Source organism: Telmatherina bonti (assembly GCF_933228915.1).
Source record: "Telmatherina bonti genome assembly, chromosome: 14".
In the NCBI taxonomy this organism is placed as follows: domain Eukaryota; kingdom Metazoa; phylum Chordata; class Actinopteri; order Atheriniformes; family Telmatherinidae; genus Telmatherina; species Telmatherina bonti.
The window spans coordinates 16,108,790-16,129,831 of record NC_136612.1 but is presented as its reverse complement, the minus strand read 5'-3'; the positions used below and the strand labels follow the sequence as shown (position 1 = coordinate 16,129,831).

The 21,042-nt window shown below is 38.7% G+C and overlaps 1 protein-coding gene across 1 annotated transcript; it reads left to right on the top strand.

Moving 5' to 3' along the window:
• The first annotated feature begins 6,882 nt into the window (after positions 1 to 6,882).
• pmm1 (phosphomannomutase 1) lies at positions 6,883 to 20,645 on the top strand. The gene is made up of 9 exons (XM_079253652.1): positions 6,883 to 7,043; positions 7,128 to 7,243; positions 7,832 to 7,949; positions 10,271 to 10,347; positions 11,115 to 11,206; positions 11,444 to 11,543; positions 15,561 to 15,636; positions 17,752 to 17,867; positions 19,789 to 20,645. Exons 2-9 carry the CDS (start codon positions 7,160 to 7,162, stop codon positions 19,909 to 19,911), a joined length of 786 nt encoding a protein of 261 aa, XP_079109778.1. The 5' UTR covers positions 6,883 to 7,043; positions 7,128 to 7,159; the 3' UTR covers positions 19,912 to 20,645.
• Positions 20,646 to 21,042: the final 397 nt, after the last annotated feature.

The following is a 21,042-nucleotide window of genomic DNA, read 5'->3' as shown; positions in this document are numbered from 1 at the left end:
TATTGATCCTGGAGGTTTTCCTTTATCTCTCACAGCCCAGCGTCTCCTCCAGCTTCTACATGTCAGTGATCAATACGTTTGTTCTGATAAACAGAAGGCAGGAAGTAGGTTTTTACAGCAGTTCACCAGAACTGATCCTTTCCATTGACAACCTTATATCCAAAAACACAAGTGAACAGCGCTCTTCGGTGACTAAGCAGAAGTCTTGATTTACTATCCAACATCCAGACAAGAAAACAAAACAACCTCTTAATGCAAACTCTTACCAGAGAATAAGTGGATAAAGCACAACAAACGTCAGTCGGCCGCTTTAGCTGATGCCTCAGATCACTATCCCTCCGCCTTGTTTCACAACAGTCTACCTGTCTTCCATGCGTTAATGAACAACTGTCAAATGACAATCTGTGCACGACTCAGAGGGAGGGAAGGGCGGAAGAAAACTCCCACTCTCCATCTGCACTCACAATAACTTATCAAGACAATAAACATAAAGCAGAAACTTTCTTCCACATCACTGCTGGAGTAACACCAAAGTTTATTCCCCTCTCCAATGGTTCTGTAATGTTGTAAGTTTGTGAATAAAATGCAGAAGTTTCCTTGATGACAGCACATGAAGTCTGAAAACAGTTTGTAGATCAGGAGCAGAAACATTTATGTACACAGTGTCACATTTCTAACTAATATTTCAGCATTTTCCAAAAATCAATCAGACTCTTTTCAAGCAGAGGCGGAGGAAACATTGCATGTCGAGAGGGGCAAAGGTCACAAGAGACTATAAAAGGAAAGGCGAGTGTGTAGCTGATAAATATTGTCGGCTGTAAAAGCAGGGCGGATTAAGCCTGTAAAAATGTGCTCATAAACCACCTTGTTTTGAGAAAGCTGTTTTTGGTTCAGTACCATCAAATAAGTAACAGAAAAAACAGCCACCATTGACTGATTGGTGCATCAAGACCCTTCAGACATCTTCAACAATATAATCCACCTGTTTTAAGATATATGTGTGCAAAAATCTCTGGCAAAGTTAAAACCACACCAGTAAAGCCATTACAACCAGATGAGGTCAGTGTTGCAGTTATTACCACAATTGGTGCATGAAAACCACATGCAGGGTTCACTTACTAATAGCACGTATCACACTGAAACCGTTCTGATCATGATTACTTATGTTTTACTAACAGCCATTAATAAAATTAACAACTCATTTTTAAATCATGTTTTTGTGGATGTATCCATAACTTGTTGGTTTTCTTTCACCAAATCAAGAAGCTACACTGTTGCACTGCGGTACTGAATACTAATAAAAGCATTTCAAGCATTTTCTCAAAGCAAATATTTGCTAAAAGCCGGATGGGCCTTGCTGTACTTATCTAAAGACAGAAGGATATATTACCTTTTCATGTGCTCTATAAACGGTAGTCTAATGGCTGATGCTCATCAGATCCACCACTTTAGTTCTAGTTTGAATTTTCAGATTGTGCTGCAGAGTTTCTGCTTTTCCTAAAAATCTACTGAGAGGATTGAGACAGTATTTGTCTTTTTTTTTATTCATTACTTCCATGGTCTCTAAAAAATGACAGATTATGCTGAATACTTTGACAGTCAAGTTAGTTTTTTAAATATTTTCAGTAACTTGATAATCCCTTCAGTTTCAGAAAAAACTACATATCTAAAATAAATCAAGAGTTGGCCCACAATAATAAGGTTCATACACATGTTCATGGTGTTGAGGGACATTCAGGATAAACTTCGTGAGCCTCAAAACATTTTAGTCTGTTATATGTCTGAGTAAACCCAGCAGAAGTAAACAGTGACAGTGAACAGATTTCCCTATGTGATAATAGCATTAACACAGCCATGTACACAGATGCCACTGGGTACCTAAAAACCACAATTTCCACTTAAATAATGTATAAATATTATTATTTTATTCATTTTGGGCAACAGCTAAAAATACACCCTGTTGTCCTGTTTTCTGGTTTTCTGTTTTGTTTTGTTTTTAAGAACTTGTGTTTTGCTTTGTTTTTTGTTTTTTACCCTGTAAAAAGGCTGACCTGGGTTTAAACATGGTAGAGTTCTGCACATCACATATCAGCAATAAAACACAATAATTAAACTTTTTTGAAAAATGACAATAAAGTAAAGATGTATCTTTTTAAAAAGAAATTGTCCCCACACGTTACCATATTAGCATTGTAACACCTGCATTTGTTCACAATTTCATAAAAATTAAATAACGATAGGAAAGTGTGGAAAATATAAATGACAAAAAGAAATAATCTAGTATGGTAGTAAAATAAAATATTTATACATTCATAACACTCAATAAATAGTGAAATAAATAACAAAAAAGTGTTGCTTTACATTTCAACTCTGTAATTACAGGGTAATTGTATGGTAATTTTGTGGTAATACAAAGGAAATAACTGGGTGGTAATTACCAGATAAAATCCTAATTATCACAGTGGGTACATCATGGTAACAACTGACTTTAAAATAAAGTTAAAGGAATAAGTTGCCTGTAATGAGACAGTAACATATTTTACAACAAAGTGAAACCATTTGTGTTTCTGTCTTATTCCATGGTAATATTAAATTAACATATAAAACAATACCATGAAAACAACATCAGTATAGTTTCTATGTAATAATCATGAATCAGGGCCACAACGTGTCTCATGCTAACCATCAGATTAGTTTCCCCATGGTCAGTCAAAAACAAAGTCCTTAGAAAGATTGTACTGTATTACAATTTAAGCACCAAGATGGAAACCTGCTGCAACAAATCAAGTGATTCATGATAAACGTTGCCACTAATGAAACCAGTATTTACAATCTGATTCATGCTTCAAGTAAAATCATGCCTGGTTTATTTACACATTTAAAACTGGCCATAAGGCTGAATGTAGCAGATAGCAAGGAAAATGAAAGAAAAAAAAGTTTCAAAATTATTTAAAAAAAATTTTTTTTTAAAAACTCTTATAAGCAACAAAGCAAAGAAATAAAAACATGCGGCGATCAGATGGGATGTAATGAAAACCATGAGAAACCATGTTTCACCCTGTCAAAACTGATCCAAAAATATATAAATGAAAAAAGGAAAGTGACTAAAGAGCTAAGATTTTTTAGACTTTCTGTTTCTTTCATTTAAAACCATCCAAAGACTGGTTTATTTATTTCATTTGATAAGTTTCCACATGTGTTTTAAGTTCACACAGATATATGTTGGAAACACTGCAAGCCCCACTGGGTTAAAACATCCAACTTTGTATTTCTGTAAACAGTTCAAAAGATGTTAAATAAAATACAAAATGTTTGATACTTTAATCTGAGTCTAATCTGCATCACTCTGAAACAAGATGCCAAACACTGAGACAATGTTTAGTCATGTTAATAATGTTTAAAAACAACAGTAATTATTACAATTCTACCACACAGAGCAAACAACGATGTTCACACGTCCTCCGGCTCAGCCGTCACCTTACAGGGTTGTAAACTTCTTGAACAAACACACATATAACGTTGTAATAATGGCTGGCAGAGTCATTTATCCTCATAACAGCTGTGTGTGAAGAGGTTTTCTACCTGTCTCAGCCAAACTGAGGAAATCATGATGTGTTAAAAGGAACAACAGTGTTTTATTGTCTCCAACTGGATGTTAAACAGCAACTAAATACAAACAATGTGGGTTGTTAATGTCAGTCTGGAAATGGCTCTGAAGCTCTGTCTTTTCAGGATGTAGATAAGAAGGCTTTTTACCGTAATGCAGACCTCTTAGCTCAGGTCTAGGAGGCAGAGGGGCATGTGAATGCTTATGACATCACTTGGTCCTGAACTCGACCACGATTTCCACCCACAATTTCAGACATAGCGAGAGCTTTTATCCACCAAAACATCAGAGGGGAGGGGTGGATAAAGAGTAGTCAGATGTCAAGGACCCTGAGAAAGACATACAAAGGGATTAGAACAAAAACGGATTAAGAAGATTAAATCAGGAGATTCACAGCCTTAAATCATCACTTTGAGGTAAAAGGAAAAATTGGGGGATTACATCTCTTTTAACCCCCTTTAAAAAAAAAAAAAAAAAAAAAGGCCAAAAATTATCAGCTGATTTCAAACCTTTTTGAGAGATTCAGTGTGAGTTTTCTTTTCTGATTTTTTTTCCTTGAAAGCTGCTGAGGTCGGTAATGTTGGGAGCTGGCAAGTTTTAAAAGTTGCACCCTGTCTTGGCTTCTCCCGCCACTGGTTTCGCTCATTGCTAATCCAAGGCTTTTTTCTTACCTCCGCCAAGGAGGTGATGTTTTTACCGGTGTTTATCTGTTTGTGTTAAAGATAACTCAAGATTACCTGCCCCAGCTTTAAGCAAACAAAATGCCTTGGGTGGATTCTTCTAACAGCACAATTTCATTGGAGGAAGAGTAACACAGAGTTGTTGCATCAATTGTTTAGTTTACTCTGATCAAAAAAAAAAAAAAAAAAAAAAAAAGTTGTTGATGAGCTTGAAAGTATGAAAAGAATCAACTACAGAAAAGGAAAATGTTGTTCAGGTTGGTTTCATTTGTAAAGTGTCAAAGTCAATTCAAGGCGGTTTTAAAGAGAAAGTCTAACCCCACTGTGATCAAATCTAATTCACTGTAATCAAAAATCAATCCAACTGATTATATCATACACCCCTTCATTATTATTGTGTTTATATAAAGCTAATTTATATATAAGCACACCTATGAATTCTGACAAAGTAGTCAAGATCTTGAACCAGAAGCAATGAAAAGAGGATCAGAGCACATGGATAAAATTTATAGGAGACTGTAGATATCTGCCACAAAGAGGAGAAACACTGATGCAAATATGAGAGAGTCAAGATCCGGTCAGTTAAATGCAGTCTATCGATTTAAACTCAAAGAGGCATTATCTGATAAAAACAAAGACATCTTCATGACTTTTATCAGAAGCACATAAAACTAAATATCTGAACAATCTGATTATATCATTTGACTGATCAAAATATGCTTAACATTGTTTACATGCCTAAATGTCCAAATAAAGTTTTTAAAAATATAAAGAGATCGACAGACGGATCAGTGCGGCGTCTGCAGTAATGCGGGCTCTGTGCCGGTCTGTCGTGGTGAAGAAGGAGCTGAGCCAGAAGGCGAAGCTCTCGATTTACCAGTCGATCTACGTTCCTACCCTCACCTATGGTCATGAGCTGTGGGTCGTGACCGAAAGAACAAGATCTCGTATACAGGCGGCTGAAATGGGTTTCCTCCGCAGGGTGGCCGGGCTCTCCCTTAGAGATAGGGTGAGGAGCTCTGTCATCTGGGAGGGGCTCAGAGTAGAGCCGCTGCTCCTTCGCATCGAGAGGAACCAGTTGAGGTGGCTCGAGTATCTGGTCAGGATGCCTCCTGGACGCCTCCCTGGTGAGGTGTTCCGGGCACGTCCCTCTGGGAGGAGACCCCGGGGGAGACCCAGGACACGCTGGAGGGATTATATCTCTTGGCTGGCCTGGGAACGCCTCGGGATCCCCCCCACAGAGTTGGCAAATGTGGCCGGGAAGAGGGAAGTCTGGGCTTCCCTGCTTAGGCTGCTGCCCCCGCGACCCGACCCCGGATAAGCGGCAGAAGACGGATGGATGAATGGGAAATATAAAGACTTTACTAAATTAAGCTAAATATATTTTTGCTGTGTGCTAAGAAAAACAATCAGAGTCAAGTTTCTCTACTAAACATTTCCAGCTTCAACTTTAAATGTGACAACCTTTAAATAAAAGCTGAGTTTCTATGCGCTTCCAGTTCATATTTCTGTTTCCTCAGCCAGGCAATATTTTTTGTGGATTGGCTCATATGAGCACACTTGTTATAAACTAGATTACTCGTGTAATAGATTGTTTTAAATAGATTATGAATGGTCTACAATGAATTGGACTGAATCGTACTATATCTGGAAAAGTGCCTTGAGATGACTTTGTTGTGAATTGGTCCCATGCCACTAAAACTTTACAATTGCTTTTTTTGTTCTTGAATTTAATTTAATTTAATTTAATTTAATTTAATTTAATTTAATTTAATTTAATTTAATTTAATTTAATTTAATTCAATTAATTTGAGTGTGAGAAGGATCCAGTTAAAACTGATCCTTGTCCACTACCTGAACTCCTGCTCATTATTTGTTATGCTTTAGATAAAAGGTCAGATGAATGTTGTGGTTGTGGCACGTGATTGAAAGGCCCCGCCCACTTGTTGCATCACACCCGTCTTCTCGCTATGAATGGCTGCTGCTGTACTACAGTGGGTCCGCTCCATTTATTTACCAAACGACCGAGCAGTTGGCCGGGTGGGCGGAGTTTTCACTCCATTTAAATCAGTCTATGATTTAAACCCACGGAGATCTCATGGTTCGATTGATAAGAACGCCTCTTTTGAGTGGAACAAAAATCATAGTGGGTTTATTGATACACTACAATGTTCCACTGTGATAATATTTATATGTATCTACTAAGCTTTGTATACAAGCTGAATAGATAACTACGTATTAAAATGAATCCTCAAACAGTCTCTGTATATAATTCTGTTCAGCTTCTGCAGTTGCTTGTAGTCTATTTTGCATTGTCCTCATTTGCAAAGAAAAGACCCAGTGGATAGTGTTGCACTTTGCAGAAATTTGTGGTCAAAACTTTATAACTACATTTTTATCAACTTTATTATCATCTCGCTCCTTAAGATGTATGCATAATTTGTTTTGATAAACCTCTTTTCCACATGCCAAAAGCTTCCCACCCCATTTCAGCGGTAAACTCCTCCCTCCCCGCGTGTCATCGCCTCTCCCCGCGGCTGACAGTAAAGGAGCGGACTCTATTTCAGCGCAAATCCAACACGTACAACACGCGGAGCTGCGGACTGAACCACAACCCGACCAGAACCGAGACAGGAGGGTGAAGTGTCAGCCCACTTAGGAACAGATACAGACACTTAAATTAAATCTCCAAGTTTATTTTATTGTAGTGTTTTAAAAGAAGAAGGTTCGGTCTGACAGCTGAGCTGCACTATGATGTAATTTGTACTCGTGCAAATGTGAATCTTTAAGTATTTGCACAACACAGCACCCTGTCCAAACACCTCTCATTAACACTTCAGTGAGGAAGAAAAGTCCTCGTGGAGGAGAAGAGATGGAGAACTCTCGTGGATTTTCTCCGGACCGAAACGTCCTCTGCCTGTTTGACGTGGACGGCACGCTCACACCACCGCGACAAGTAAGCTCCCATCTGATCAAAAAGCCCATTGTTTTTTTTTTGTTCATTTGTCGTTACAAGCTTTGATAAAAAAGCTCTGTGTTCCTCCGCAGCTCCTGTCACTCCTCAACCCTCGCTTGTGTTGTGGTGAGAGGCGCATACAGCGTCTCCTGAGCATCATGTGCTCATTCATGTCTGTTGAGCTTTTTTCCTCCCTCTTGTGTAAACACCAGGGTTAAACCCAAGTGTTGCCTCCAGTTCACACAACCTAAAGGCCTGTTTTCAGTTCATGTGTATCAAACTGTCCGTGCTTCCTTGGTAGATGAAGTTTTCTGTCATTCTGTCTTAAGTGCAGGATTTTCTTGTTATGATTTGTTTTTCTTGGGTTTTATCTGAGCTCCATCAGGCTGTCTGTATGTTGCATAATAGGACATCTGATGTGACTTACAATGTGGCAAATGTTATTTCTGCAGTCATATTCCTTTAATGCTGTTGTTTCTGCTTAATAAAACTTTAACTACACAGAATCTACTTTTTGCAATGAATGTACATGTTGAGGCATACCACCACAAAGAGCTAAAGAGGTGTGTATTTTACTGTGTTTTGCAGAAAATTGACCCTAAACTGGATGAGTTCTTCCAGACTCTGAGGAGGAAAGTGAAGATCGGTGTCGTCGGAGGCTCGGACTACCCCAAGATAGCAGAGCAGCTCGGGGAGGGTGATGACGGTGAGGTCATTGGTTAGACATAACTAAATAACCTGATACTTTTATTTTTACTTCTTTAATTTGATGCAAGTATATAGAGAGTAAAGTAGAGAAGGTGCCTCCTTTGAATAATTTAGCATTTAGGCCACAGCTTGTCTACAATATAACCCATCGGCTAAAAGTGCCAAAACTTTAAAAAAAAAAAAAAAAAAAATTGAGCCTGGACAACAGAAAGTTATATTTTAGCTCACCGTGACCTCCCTTTTGTGAATTCACAACGCATTTGGTACCACATCTCAAAAATAGTCGATACTAACCTCAGAGATCTGCTGCATCAACAACATCTGATGTCACATGGTTCAGTTTACTGTCAACTTGTAAATTGTAAAGTTTCTGCCAAAATGCGGGCATTAGAGGTCACAATGTACCAACAACAGCCTCCAAGTACAGAGAGCACATGGCTGCACTGACAGACTGATAACTGAGCCGTCAGTAAATATTAGACCACAGGTGGAATGGACATACATGGAGCCAAGCGAGGGCAGAATAGTTTGATCACCATGCCAAGTGTGCTAAAGGTGAATCTGTTCACGACACAAAGTCACAGCTGATGTTGGTATTACTTAATGATAAGAGCCAGAGCCTTTTGTTTATTTGTATATTTTATTTCATCTATATTAATACCGACAGTCTCGTTGAGATACAGTCTTATTTTCAAGTGACACATACAAATCCACACAGGTGTCCAATTAAAACATTATTTACAAGAGTACAACGACCAAAGCTACCATTATTTGTGGTACAAATACCAAAGCTGTACATAAAATCAGAATGTAAGGAGTTTTGAAGTGACACAATCCAAAGGGGCAAAACGCAAGGATCCAAACATTGGAGCATCACAAAACAGGGGAATGCAGACATAAAAACAAAAAGTGCTGCAGAGGCATCAAGAACCAAATAAAAAACTTCATGGAAGTAAAAACACCAGAAAAATACACCTGGATTTAAAGGTGCTCTAAGCTAAAAGTCAACAAACAGACCAGGGAACAATAATACAACACAGAAATGTAACGATGACTAAGCTAGAAAACATCAACTCGTGGGCCGTGCTTCAGGAACAGTGAGTCGAAACGCAGCATCCAACGAGCATTTACAGTAATGTTTCTCCGTTTCTTTTGTCATGTTTTATTATTTATACGTGCTCTAAATATGTTCATGCATGCCAGGTGAGCACTGGTTCTTGCCCCACGGAGCCGTTGGAAAAAGGGCAGAATGTGGTTTGGGATTGTCTTGCTGAGTTAAGCTTCATGTTGCTCCAAAACTTGTAAAAACCATTCGTCCTTTGTGGCGCCTGCACAGAGTCCCGTGCCGTGCGTACTAATACAACTTCATACCATCATAGTGGTGGATTTCGGACTGGATCAAACTGGAGTATCTATCTGATCTTGTAAAGAGAATTTCAGATTTTTATTCTCTTTGTTTTCAACTTTGGCCTGAAAAAAACCAACATATTGATGTTTTTTAGGCCTTAAGATAAGGTTCAGTCTGTAAGTATGGAGATTTTTACAGCCTAAAAGTCTCTGAATTAAGTTTTGACTTTCATTCATTAGTTTTCCACATCCACTTTGCCATTCAGTTGTTGTAGGGGTGGTTAATATTTTGTCTTGGTAGGATTCTCTACAGCAGGGGTGCCCAAGTCCGGTCCTGGAGATCTACCATCCTGCTGTTTTTAGGTGCAACCCTTCTCCAACATAAGAATCAAATAAGTGGCTGGTTAGCAGGCCTCTGCAGAGCTGAATGACATGCAGAAGAGGAATTCAGCTATTTGACTCAGCTGTGCTGGACAGGGGTTGCATCTAAAGGTTGCAGGATGGTAGATCTCAAGGACTGGACTTGGGCACCCCTGCTCTACAGTAACAATGTCCGAATGGATCATGTTGTTTGGTTTACTGATATATTGCAGAGCATCCAAATGAACGAGGGTTCAGAAATTCTTAGACCCTGCATGATTAAATAATCGCATAATAATTTATTCCAAGAGCACATTTTAATAACATTTGAAACCCTGTTAAAAGACATTTTATTGTAACTTAAACACCATGGTATTCTACATGCTTGTAGCGTGTTGCATTATGCTGCTGGGATAGTTTAGGTGATTAAGCTGCGAGCTGCTTCTCGTGTCTTTGCACCCAGTGTGGCGTACACTGTAATCTGCTCCAGTTATAAATAGCAGGTTGTTAGGTTTCTCCTTACTGGAGCAGCTGCTCTAAATGGAGACAGAAATATATCAGAGGAACAGATGAGCAAATTTATCTTAATGTGATCTATCTGCTGTCTTGCAGTGATACACAAGTTTGACTATGTGTTTGCTGAAAACGGAACAGTTCAGTACAAAGATGGAAAACTCCTCTCAAAACATGTAAGTGAGTATAAGTAATGACTGTACACATATTTCAGGGTATTTTCATTATTAGAGATGCACAGTATTGTTGGCATAATATAGCTGCTGATAATTTAAATGTACAACAATGTGCATCCATTTTTTTAAACCAATTGTGTTCTTAGATTTATTTCTATTTTGATTTACTTCATGTTGCTGTTTTTTAAAAAAAATCTTTTCCAAAATAAATTTAATTTAATCTGATAGAATTTTATCTAGAACTTTTCATAACTGGTTGCGGTAACACTTTACAGGACACTTTAGGGATGAAATCAGGAACTAATGGGCAATTAACCAGGAATTTACTGATACCTGATTCGTTCCTTATTTCACCACTGATAACTAACCAGTAGTTCCCCACTAAGCCTGGTCTGTGTGGTTACTACCCATTACTTCCTGTTCCCCCCCCCCATGTATGTTGTTTGTTTGACTGGTTGTACTGGAAAACATTTAGTTGTGTTGGGACGCTGGCTTAAAGAAAATAAATCATATTCTGGTTCTGGGTTTTTTTTTTCCATTTACATTTTATAAATCAGTTTGTGGTTTAATAAGAAAGTGCTGTTAAAAGCCTGATTGGTCACCTGATTAATTGATAAAAGTCTGTTTGATATTACCATATAGTGAACCATATTCTCATGAAGGGTGTGGTATAATGACAAGTTTCATTACCAGTGATTTCAGGTCATATGTAGGACTCTTAGTTTTCCTCTGTTTGATCATTTTTCCTATCATTTCCGTATCTGCAGGCCATCCAAAACCATCTTGGAGAAGAGCTGCTGCAGGATCTAATCAACTTCTGCCTCAGCTACATGGGGCTCATCAAGCTGCCAAAGAAAAGGTGAGATGTGAACCAAACCCGCAACACATTGTTGACATCTTTGACCTCTGAGAATGCAGAAATGTTTCTTTCATCAGCGCTGACCTGTTGGAGCAGGAGTATACATTCCTCTTGTTGGTTCTTGGGAAGGAATGGATTTCTGTTTTAGACCGAGTCAGACCAAATCCAGGTTTCTACTTTCAACTAGTCTGTTTAGCATACATGACGTTAAATTTTTTAACCCTTTTCTGTCTGCAGGGGGACTTTCATCGAGTTCAGGAACGGTATGCTTAATATTTCTCCTATTGGTCGAAGCTGCACACCAGAGGAACGGATTGAATTTTCTGAAATTGACAAGGTGATTTACTTTTACTTTTAACTTTTTTTTTTCTATAATCAGTCACCATCAAATTCTATTCGTCCAGAATACTTCCTTGAAAATGTGTCACAGGCTGAATTCAGTCAAACAAATGCAGTGTTTCTCAACACATCAAACATTTAACCAGAGTGAGCAGGTTTATACAGAATAATGTAATCACACAGCAGATACTCAGGACAAAGCCACTCTTATCTGTGGTCTCTACTTGTTGGTTAACAAAAGCAGATCATGCTTCTGCTACATGCACAGCAGATAGTATTCATTACAAATCACAAGTTAGTTTAATTTCTTCACTTGTCTTTTTTTTTAAGCATGTCCTACTGTGATACAAATGAGAGTTTTGTTCATATGAGAAGGTTCACTGCAACATAGAAACCCCTCACAACCCTGAAATGCACAGTGACCAGGTTAAGTGCTTCATCTAAACACACTGTTACTTCCAGTCACCTCTTTGCTTCATGACATGCTCAGTTAAACAGAGAACAGCAAACAACACTGAGCTTTCTAGACAGTTTAACAGATCCTGCATTGATGAATGACAGAGCCAGGCGATATGGAGGAAGCAGAAATCAACAGAGGAGGCTGGTTTGGCCCTTCAGCTACTGGCCTGCTTAAGCAACTGCATTTTGTTTTGTTTTTATGTTCAGTACATAATGAGACAGAGTACAATGTGTTCTTGTTAAGTTGAGGGTGTATCTTCCCCATTTAAAAACCTGGTGAGAATCCGATAGTATCAATTCATGGCATGTTAAAACCTTTAATTTTATGGCTTACATGAAATTTGGGACATGAGTCAGTCAGACATTTTTTTGTTTTGTTTTGTTTTTTATTAAATGCACAAATTTGATTATGATTTTTTTTTTCCAATTTTATGTCATTGGGTTTATTTCAACAAAGTAGAGACAGGGGCCAAAAAAAGCTAATGGATCTCTCAGCTAATTAGGTAAAATGGCAACAGGTCAGCATCATGATTTAGTATAAAGAGATCATCCCACAGAAACTATGTCCCTGAGGCTGCACTGCGTTAAAAACAGACATCTGCGGTACAAACCAGTCTCAGGATCAGTGTCACTGAACACAGTTTGTGTCTAATGCAAGCTGAAACTACTATGCAGGGACGCCAGATGTTTATATTATATTAAGACATTTTTACAGATGAATACTAAAGATTTTAAGGGGAAAGTCTGGGCAGTTTGGTGTGTTCCTGTAGGTGACGTTTACAAAAAGCACATCACATAAGGAAATGCAATCTTCTGTTGTCTAGAGTGAGCAGGAGGCCTTATCTGACACAGAAACTAGGCTGTGGAAATTGTTAAATTTTTCTTCATGATGCATTGAAAATAGCAGATGAAACTCCTTATTGGGTTGATGTGATTACTTCCTGTGTGTGAATGTATCCACAACAGGATCAAACAGAGGATAAAGCAGCTCACCAGCACATACATGCTGTAACATGCACAGCAAACACACAATTTCCTGAATGTTTGCCAACGCCTTCATACATTATTTTAGCTGCTATTGACTCAGAGAATTTTCACCAGAAAGTCTGCTGCAAATGTTTTGAACATCTGAGTTTCTGCTTAGAAACTTTCCTGAACATCTCTGCAACGTTTCAGGACTCCATTGCAGTGTTAAGTTTATTTTTATCTGTGCCAGATTAAAAAACTGTCACACCTCATTTTATGAGGTTCTATTGGAGCAGACAAGTCTGTCACAAAATGAAATGCATGAAAATCTACAAATGTCTTGTTTGCTGCCATCCAGATTACTTCTTTTTCAGAGACTTTGCTTATTTCATGATCACAATGCTGAACCATAGTTTTCTCATATGAACCCCATTGAGCACAAAATTTTACTTGAGTTTGTCTTCACCATCTAACTTCATTTTCATTCATTCATTCATTTTCCGAACCGCTTATCCCAATTCAGGGTCGCGGGGAAGCTGGAGCCTATCCCAGCTGGCTTTGGGCGACAGGCAGGGTACACCCTGGACAGCTCGCCAGTCCATCGCAGGGCCACTAACTTCATTTTATTTAAAAAAAATAAATAAGTACCCATCCGTCCATCCATCCATCCATCCATCCATCCATCCATCTATCCATCCATCTATCCATCCATCCATCATTCCTTCCATCCATCCATCCTTCCTTCCTTCCATCCATCCATCCATCCATCCATCCTGCCTTCCATCCATCCATCCATCCATTCTTCCTTCCTTCCTTCCTTCCATCCATCCATCCATCCGTCCATCCATCCTGCCTTCCATCCATCCATCCATTCTTCCTTCCTTCCATCCATCCATCCGTCCATCCATCCTGCCTTCCATCCATCCATCCATCCATCCTGCCTTCCATCCATCCATCCATCCATCCATCATTCCTTCCATCCATCCATCCATCCATCCATCCTTTCTTCCTCCATCCATCCATCCATCCTGCCTTCCATCCATCCATCCATTCTTCCTTCCTTCCATCCATCCATCCATCCATCCATCCATTCTTCCTTCCTTCCATCCATCCATCCATCCATCCATCTATCCATCCATCCATCCATCCTTCCTTCCTTCCTTCCATCCATCCTTCCTTCCTTCCTTCCATCCATCCATCCATCATTCCTTCCATCCATCCATCCATCCATCCTTCCTTCCTTCCATCCATCCATCCATCCTGCCTTCCATCCATCCATCCATCCATTCTTCCTTCCTTCCATCCATCCTTCCATCCATCCGTCCATCCATCCTGCCTTCCATCCATCCATCCATTCTTCCTTCCTTCCATCCATCCGTCCATCCATCCTGCCTTCCATCCATCCATCCATCCATCCATCCTGCCTTCCATCCATCCATCCATTCTTCCTTCCTTCCATCCATCCGTCCATCCATCCTGCCTTCCATCCATCCATCCGTCCATCCATCCTGCCTTCCATCCATCCATCCATCCATCCATCCTGCCTTCCATCCATCCATCCAGCCATCCATTCTTCCTTCCTTCCATCCATCCATCCATTCTTCCTTCCTTCCTTCCATCCATCCATCCATCCATCCATTTTCTATACTTCTTAGTCCAATTCAGGGTCACGGGAAAGGTTGAGCTTATCCCTACAATTAGCATGCAAGAGGCAGGGTACGGCTGCGATGGACTGGCGAGCTGTCCAGGATGTACCCTGCCTGTCGCCCAAAGCCAGCTGGGATAGGCTCCAGCTTCCCCGAGACCCTGAATTGGAATAAGCGGTTCGGAAAATGAATGAATGAATGAGGCAGGGTACGGGCTACATGTTGGCGTAGTGGTGAGCAATACGGCCTTACAGCAAGAAGGTCGCTGGGGGGGGGAGTTTGAATGGTGGCCCTTCTGTGTGGAGTTTGCTTGTTCTCTCAGTCTATGCATGGGTTCACTCTGGTCTCCTCCCACCGTCCAAAGACATGCACGTTAGGTTAATTGGTTACTTTAAATTGTCCCTACGAGTGAGTGTGAGTGTAAATGTTTGCTTGTCTCTCTGTGTTGGCCCTGTGATGAACTGGCAACCTGTCCAGGGTCTCTTGATAGGCTCCAGCTCCCTGCAACCCTGAATAGGACTAAACGGTTAAGAAAATGGTTGGATGGATGGATGAATAGAGACTACATCCTGGACAGGACGCCAGTCAATTGCAGAGCCATAATTAAACAAACCATTTAAGCCATCAGCGTGATCAGAAAATTGGGAGAGAAGCAAAGAAACCAAATGAATTGGTGGCCAATGAGGGTGTCAGGATTGGGTATAAAAGTGGTTTGTGGCACAGGCTTAGTTCTTTCAAGTAAATATGGTTCTCCGCTCACCACCTTGTGTCAAGCTCAGTCGAAGAATTTTTCTTCTAGTTGGGAACATATCTACCAGCTTTATGTTGCAAAAACTTTAGTTTCAGTATCTACAAGTCCATATCTTTATGAAACGTGTTGTTAACATCAAATGTGATTCCGTCGTGATAATTGGGATCTCACTGGTTTCCTACTTGTTCCTCAGAGGGAGAAGATCAGGGAAAAGTTTGTTGCTGCTCTCAAAGAAGAATTTGCTGGAAAGGGACTTCGCTTTACTAAAGGTGAGAGAATATAAAGTCATTTTCCAATAGTCGATAAATCTGTGTCCATATTAGTACCAAAAAGAAACAATACAACATATTATTCTTTAAAAATCCCCTATACTTCCTCATTAAAATTAACTTATTAATCTGTTTTACACTTTTTTGGTAATATTTAGCAACTTAAATAATTGATTTAACAGCAAGAAAATGTCTTTATTATCATCTAGGTACGATGATGGATGTTTGCTGTCAGTACAGCATTTTGTTTGCACTCAAACTCTTTGTTTTTCCTAAAACCCGCTCCTTAGTATTCTGTTTACTTTACACCTTAATGGAAACCATTTTATAGCATTTCTGTTTGTTGTTACCTCTTATCTATCGTCAAAGAAAGAACATGCCTTGTCCTGGACCTTGTGCTGGACGTCAGTTTTAAGTTAACTATTACAAACATATTGTTCCCTGATGCGCTGACAACAAAGCAGCAGGAGAGTGAAAGAGAGACCTGATGTTTGTTTTTGTTCTCTGGCAGACGTGAGCTTCTGCATTCTGCAGACAAGACAAACAGGTTTTGTTTCCACAAACATTTACCAGCTTAAGGCCTTGCAAACACAGACTTTAAACACTTGCAGGAGGTGTAAATCAGTTTTTGCTGCAGTGTTTATGTTTACTGTTTTGACTCTGATACAGGGTTGAAATGGGTTAATGGGTCAAGAAAATGTCCACAATGGGAGATTTATTTGTTTGCCTTTGCTTTGGAGTTTATGTAAGGAGGGGATGTCTATCCTTGTTAGCTGATATGGCCACACAGGTGTTATTTAAACTTTCCACAGGGGGAAAATAATGTGAAAGTCACGGTGTGAGTTGGTATAATTAATCCTGTTTAGGTCTTCTATTTTAAATTTGTCATTTGCAGAAAACAAGAAGAAAACTTCTCAACATGCCATTTTCTTTAAGAATGACAAACATTCATGAACTCGGGTGTGCTCTGTAAGATTTTTTTACATTGGATATTTGCAGAGTCTGCAAAGAAGAACTTTAATCTTTGCTCACACCAGCAGACAGATTGGTCACAGACAGATCTGAGGCACTAAGATGTTTATATAATAGAGTAGAAAGTGTTTGGGATGGAGGCGTGTGGAGGGTGTGTGAGGAAAAGAGTTGCCTGATTGGCTGGAGACAAGACAGTGAACATAATCATAGGTGGAAATGGGGGGGAAGGGTGAGAAAGAAGACTGCTAAAGCCCTTTAGGCTTTTCTTTTTTTTTCTAACTCTCTCATTTCACAGCTCAGGGTTCACTGCGTTAATTTGATTTGCAGCTGAGTTGCAACAGAGATTTTTTTTTTATTGTCGATTCAGGATGAATAAGCAGTTTAGTGCTAATGAGGGCTCACCACATTCATCATCATGTCTCCATAACCTCTAACATGCCTGACATTCCTTGTCAAATTTTGGCAGCAATTTTTTTTTTTTTTTTTTTTTTGTCAGTAAACAAGTTCTTTTTCCCATCTGGTATAAAAATGCTCTCTGGTGACAGACGATGTTCGTCCCTCGCCAGAATAGGTGACCGTATACAATAGATGCCCCCAAACCACAATTTCTGCAAATGAGTAGAAGTATTTATATTGAAGTTCTTGCAAATGCTGAGTCACAAATACTAATAAATCCCATTACAGTTTACTGGTATGGTGTGTGGACCAGAAGATTAGACAGCTGAGTGATTCATTGTGTTATTAATCAAATTGGTCATTTTGCGGCCATCCTCTAAATATGAAGCTGGAAAACTATCAGAATCTTTATAAATAAGGAGTAAAATGTGTTTTTTGGTGGATTATGTTCAAAGCCGTGACAAAACCTTTATACGCCCAAAATCAGCTTCCTCATCGAGATAATGCTAAATTCAGATGTTTTATAATAACACATGTAATAAATCTATTTGCATTTACATTTAAATTTGAAAATTTTTCTCATTGGTATCAGATTTTATAGTATTAGAATACTTTTATGAATAGTCCCATTACACACACAGTATCAGACCGATACTTGATTCAGGAATCAGAGTCAGTGCATATCCACTGCATGCAATTGAAGCCGTGATTATCTCAATGTCTGTCTTTATCGTTGTCTCATTTCAGGTGGTCTCATCAGTTTTGATGTTTTCCCAGAGGGCTGGGACAAGCGACTGTGTTTAGAGCTGCTGGAGCGAGAAGGCCTGGATGCCATCTACTTCTTCGGCAATGAGACCTCAGATGTAAGATCATTTAGTTGCAAACAGACAGAATAACCACATTATTAACAAGTCTGTTTTTTTTTATGTTTATTCTGAACAAAAGTTTGCTTGCTGAGGCCATCTTGTTTGATTACTCTGTAATTACCAGCCATTCGCAGTAAAAGTCCAATTTGTAAAGCAGTCAGAATGTGTTTTTTTATGCTCATTGTATTTCTCCATATCCTCCTGACTACCAGTAGTTCAGATTTGTCCTCTGTGGAGGACCTTTGTAAACCTAAATATTTTCATCTGCCTGAATGCTACTGAACTAACACCTTATGGTCTTTAAAGAGGACATTTAGTGCTTTTAAATAGAACCTCATTTGTGTGTGTGTGTGGGGGGGGGGGTGAACGTTCTGTCTCTCTTCAAGAAAAAATGGCCTCCATTGCAACAAGCATGTTTTATGGGAAGAGCAAAGGTACATAATGCTTTTCTTTGTGCTGATTTTTACTTGAAATTTTGTAGTTATATTTTCATTGAATATCTTATAAACACATTAAATCGTTTCTTAGATAAATATAACTATATTTTACCACAATATTTTAAAGTTTAAGCAACGTCCTCCGTAGTGGACATTTGTAGTTACACATTTTTTTTCCTGGTAGTCAGGAGGATATTTAAAAAAAGAAAAAAGTTGTAGTTTTCACCTATCGAAGAGCTGGGAGAAATCCACCAGCAGATAAAACCTTTCAGATGTGATGTTTCAGTCAGTCACTGTGCAGCTTGAAGGAGCCTACAGATTGATGATGGGAGGGAAAGAAATGAGCAGAGAGCGTTTAAGCAGCAGCAACTATAACTGCATGAAAAGCAGGTAGTTTATTGCATTGCGAAGCAGGAGTAGGAAGCATGAGGAAGGGGAAAAGTAAGACAGGCGTGTTGCTTAAGTATGCTATAGTTGGAAGGGTGTGTTTGATATGTGACATGAAGAACATGAAGCAGATGTAATGGAAAAAATCAACTTGCGTTTTCCTGAACTAGATAATCGCCACTGATTCATTTAACAAAAGATGCTGCAGATACAAACAGTGTAACAATGGTGTGTTTATAAAGCAATACAGATTACTTGTTTAGAATTTCACTTTGCACATTAAAGTATATTAAAAAAAGATATAATAAATATGTAGCAGGTACTATTTAAATGGCTAGCGCTAACAGAAGTGGGGTGAAATAACTTTAGCTTCTACATAATTACTTCATGAACTGGGAGGTTTTGCCACTTGTGGCTAGTTTTGCTCTTCTTTGCTCCACTGTCAAGAAGCCCAACTTGAAAGGATTGACTGACTGCAGGCAAAGGAGTTGACAAGTATGACAGGCATGTCAGTCCCAAAGGGTCTCACAGTAGATTCATGCTCAAACAGTTGAAAGAAAGTGGCCATAAGCAGCCAAAACCTCCTCAGGGTGTGTGTTGAGCATGCAGATCTCATGCCAACCCTGCAGGGCTTCACAGCTGCACTTGGAGCTTTCCGTATTGAATGATTTTATTCATTTTTTTTAACTTCTGGAAGTGCTTAAACTGCTATTAGAAAAGCCATCTTTAGACTGTTGACCATGCAGGATTATTTCAATTAATAAAACCAATTTGAGGTTCAAATGTAAAAAAAACACCTTTTTTCTGTATATTTCTATGATTGATCTGAAGAATGAGAACAAATTTACACACATAAAGCAGACGTTGGTTTGCTCTTGGAGCTTGTTTATGTGAGGACGCAGATGTGGAGGGAAAGAGCTGCGGCAACACACTCAGTCAGTTCACATGCAGGTCAGCAAAGATATTACAAAAGCCTCCGCTGAACAGATTTTAGAAATCAGATTTGGTGATTTGCTTTACCCACAAGAGCAAAACAAGATGTCTAAGCTGCATCAATGTCTCCATAATGTTTTTTTTTCTTTCTTGTTTTATAGGGAGGAAATGACTATGAAATTTTCAACGATCCACGGACCATCGGTTTCACAGTTTACTCTCCTGAGGACACGGCCCGACTCTGTCGGGAACTTTTCATTGAGGCTACGCCGCAGGACTCCTGATGTCCCCATTTGCCCCTCATTCTTTTTCGCCACAAGCCCCTCAGAACTGGATAACAACCAGAATATTGAGTCCAAACTATTTATGAACTACTGAAATGTACAACTACTGATCCCTCCATATTAATCATATCAGTATTGAATATTAATAACACAGCAGTGAAATCATTTTAATACATTTACTTGATAAATTGCACCATTTTTATCCCAAAAAAGGGACAATATTTCATGTTGCCATGTTAAATTGAAGTACTGTTCCAGGAGCTGCACGTGACTGCTGTGAAGTGTAACATTGCACCTATTATGAACCAAAAATGCTTGGAGGGAATCTAAAACAGGAATGTTCATTTTTAAGATTATGACAAGAAATAAGTGATATTTTGCACTAATGATGGTATCATTTTATTCCAATCTTCTGTATTATAAATACCACAGCAGGAGACAAGAGGAACAAAAGAGACTGAGATTATAACAGGATTAACAGGATTTTTTAAAACATGAACATACCATGAGGACATGAGGGTTTTTTTCCTCTTCAGGTAAGGAGATTCAGAAGGGAACATTCCTGGTTTTTAAATGTCTGATTTTATTTGTTGGTAATTTGCTATGATCCCATGTTTAAAATGTCCATTCAAACCTTACAACGCTGCTGGAAAGAGATTAAAAAAGCTGTATTTTTTTTCTTTTTTCCCACTCAACAAACACATTAAAGGAGGAATTAAGCCAATTTCTTTTATATATATATATATATATATATATATATATATATATATATATATATATATATATATATATATATATATATATACATACATATATGGTACTGTGACCATGTCACAGAATAAACTTTGAGACCCTTCAAAAACTACATGCATTGATGCTTAAAGTCTGTGTAAAGCGGTGAGATGTATCTTCTCTTAGTTTGGCTTATATCAGACAGATGTGTTACTTGTAATTCACCAAAACTAAACAGATAATGAAAAAGTTTTGGCTCTAAGCAAATCACTGAGCTAATGTATTTGCTTGTGGCAATATTTATGAAATGTAAGTTCTTTAACTTGTTTTTTATTAACTTAATAACTGTGAAAGTTGCTTTTCATTTTACTTCATACTGATGTTTGGCAATTTCAGAAC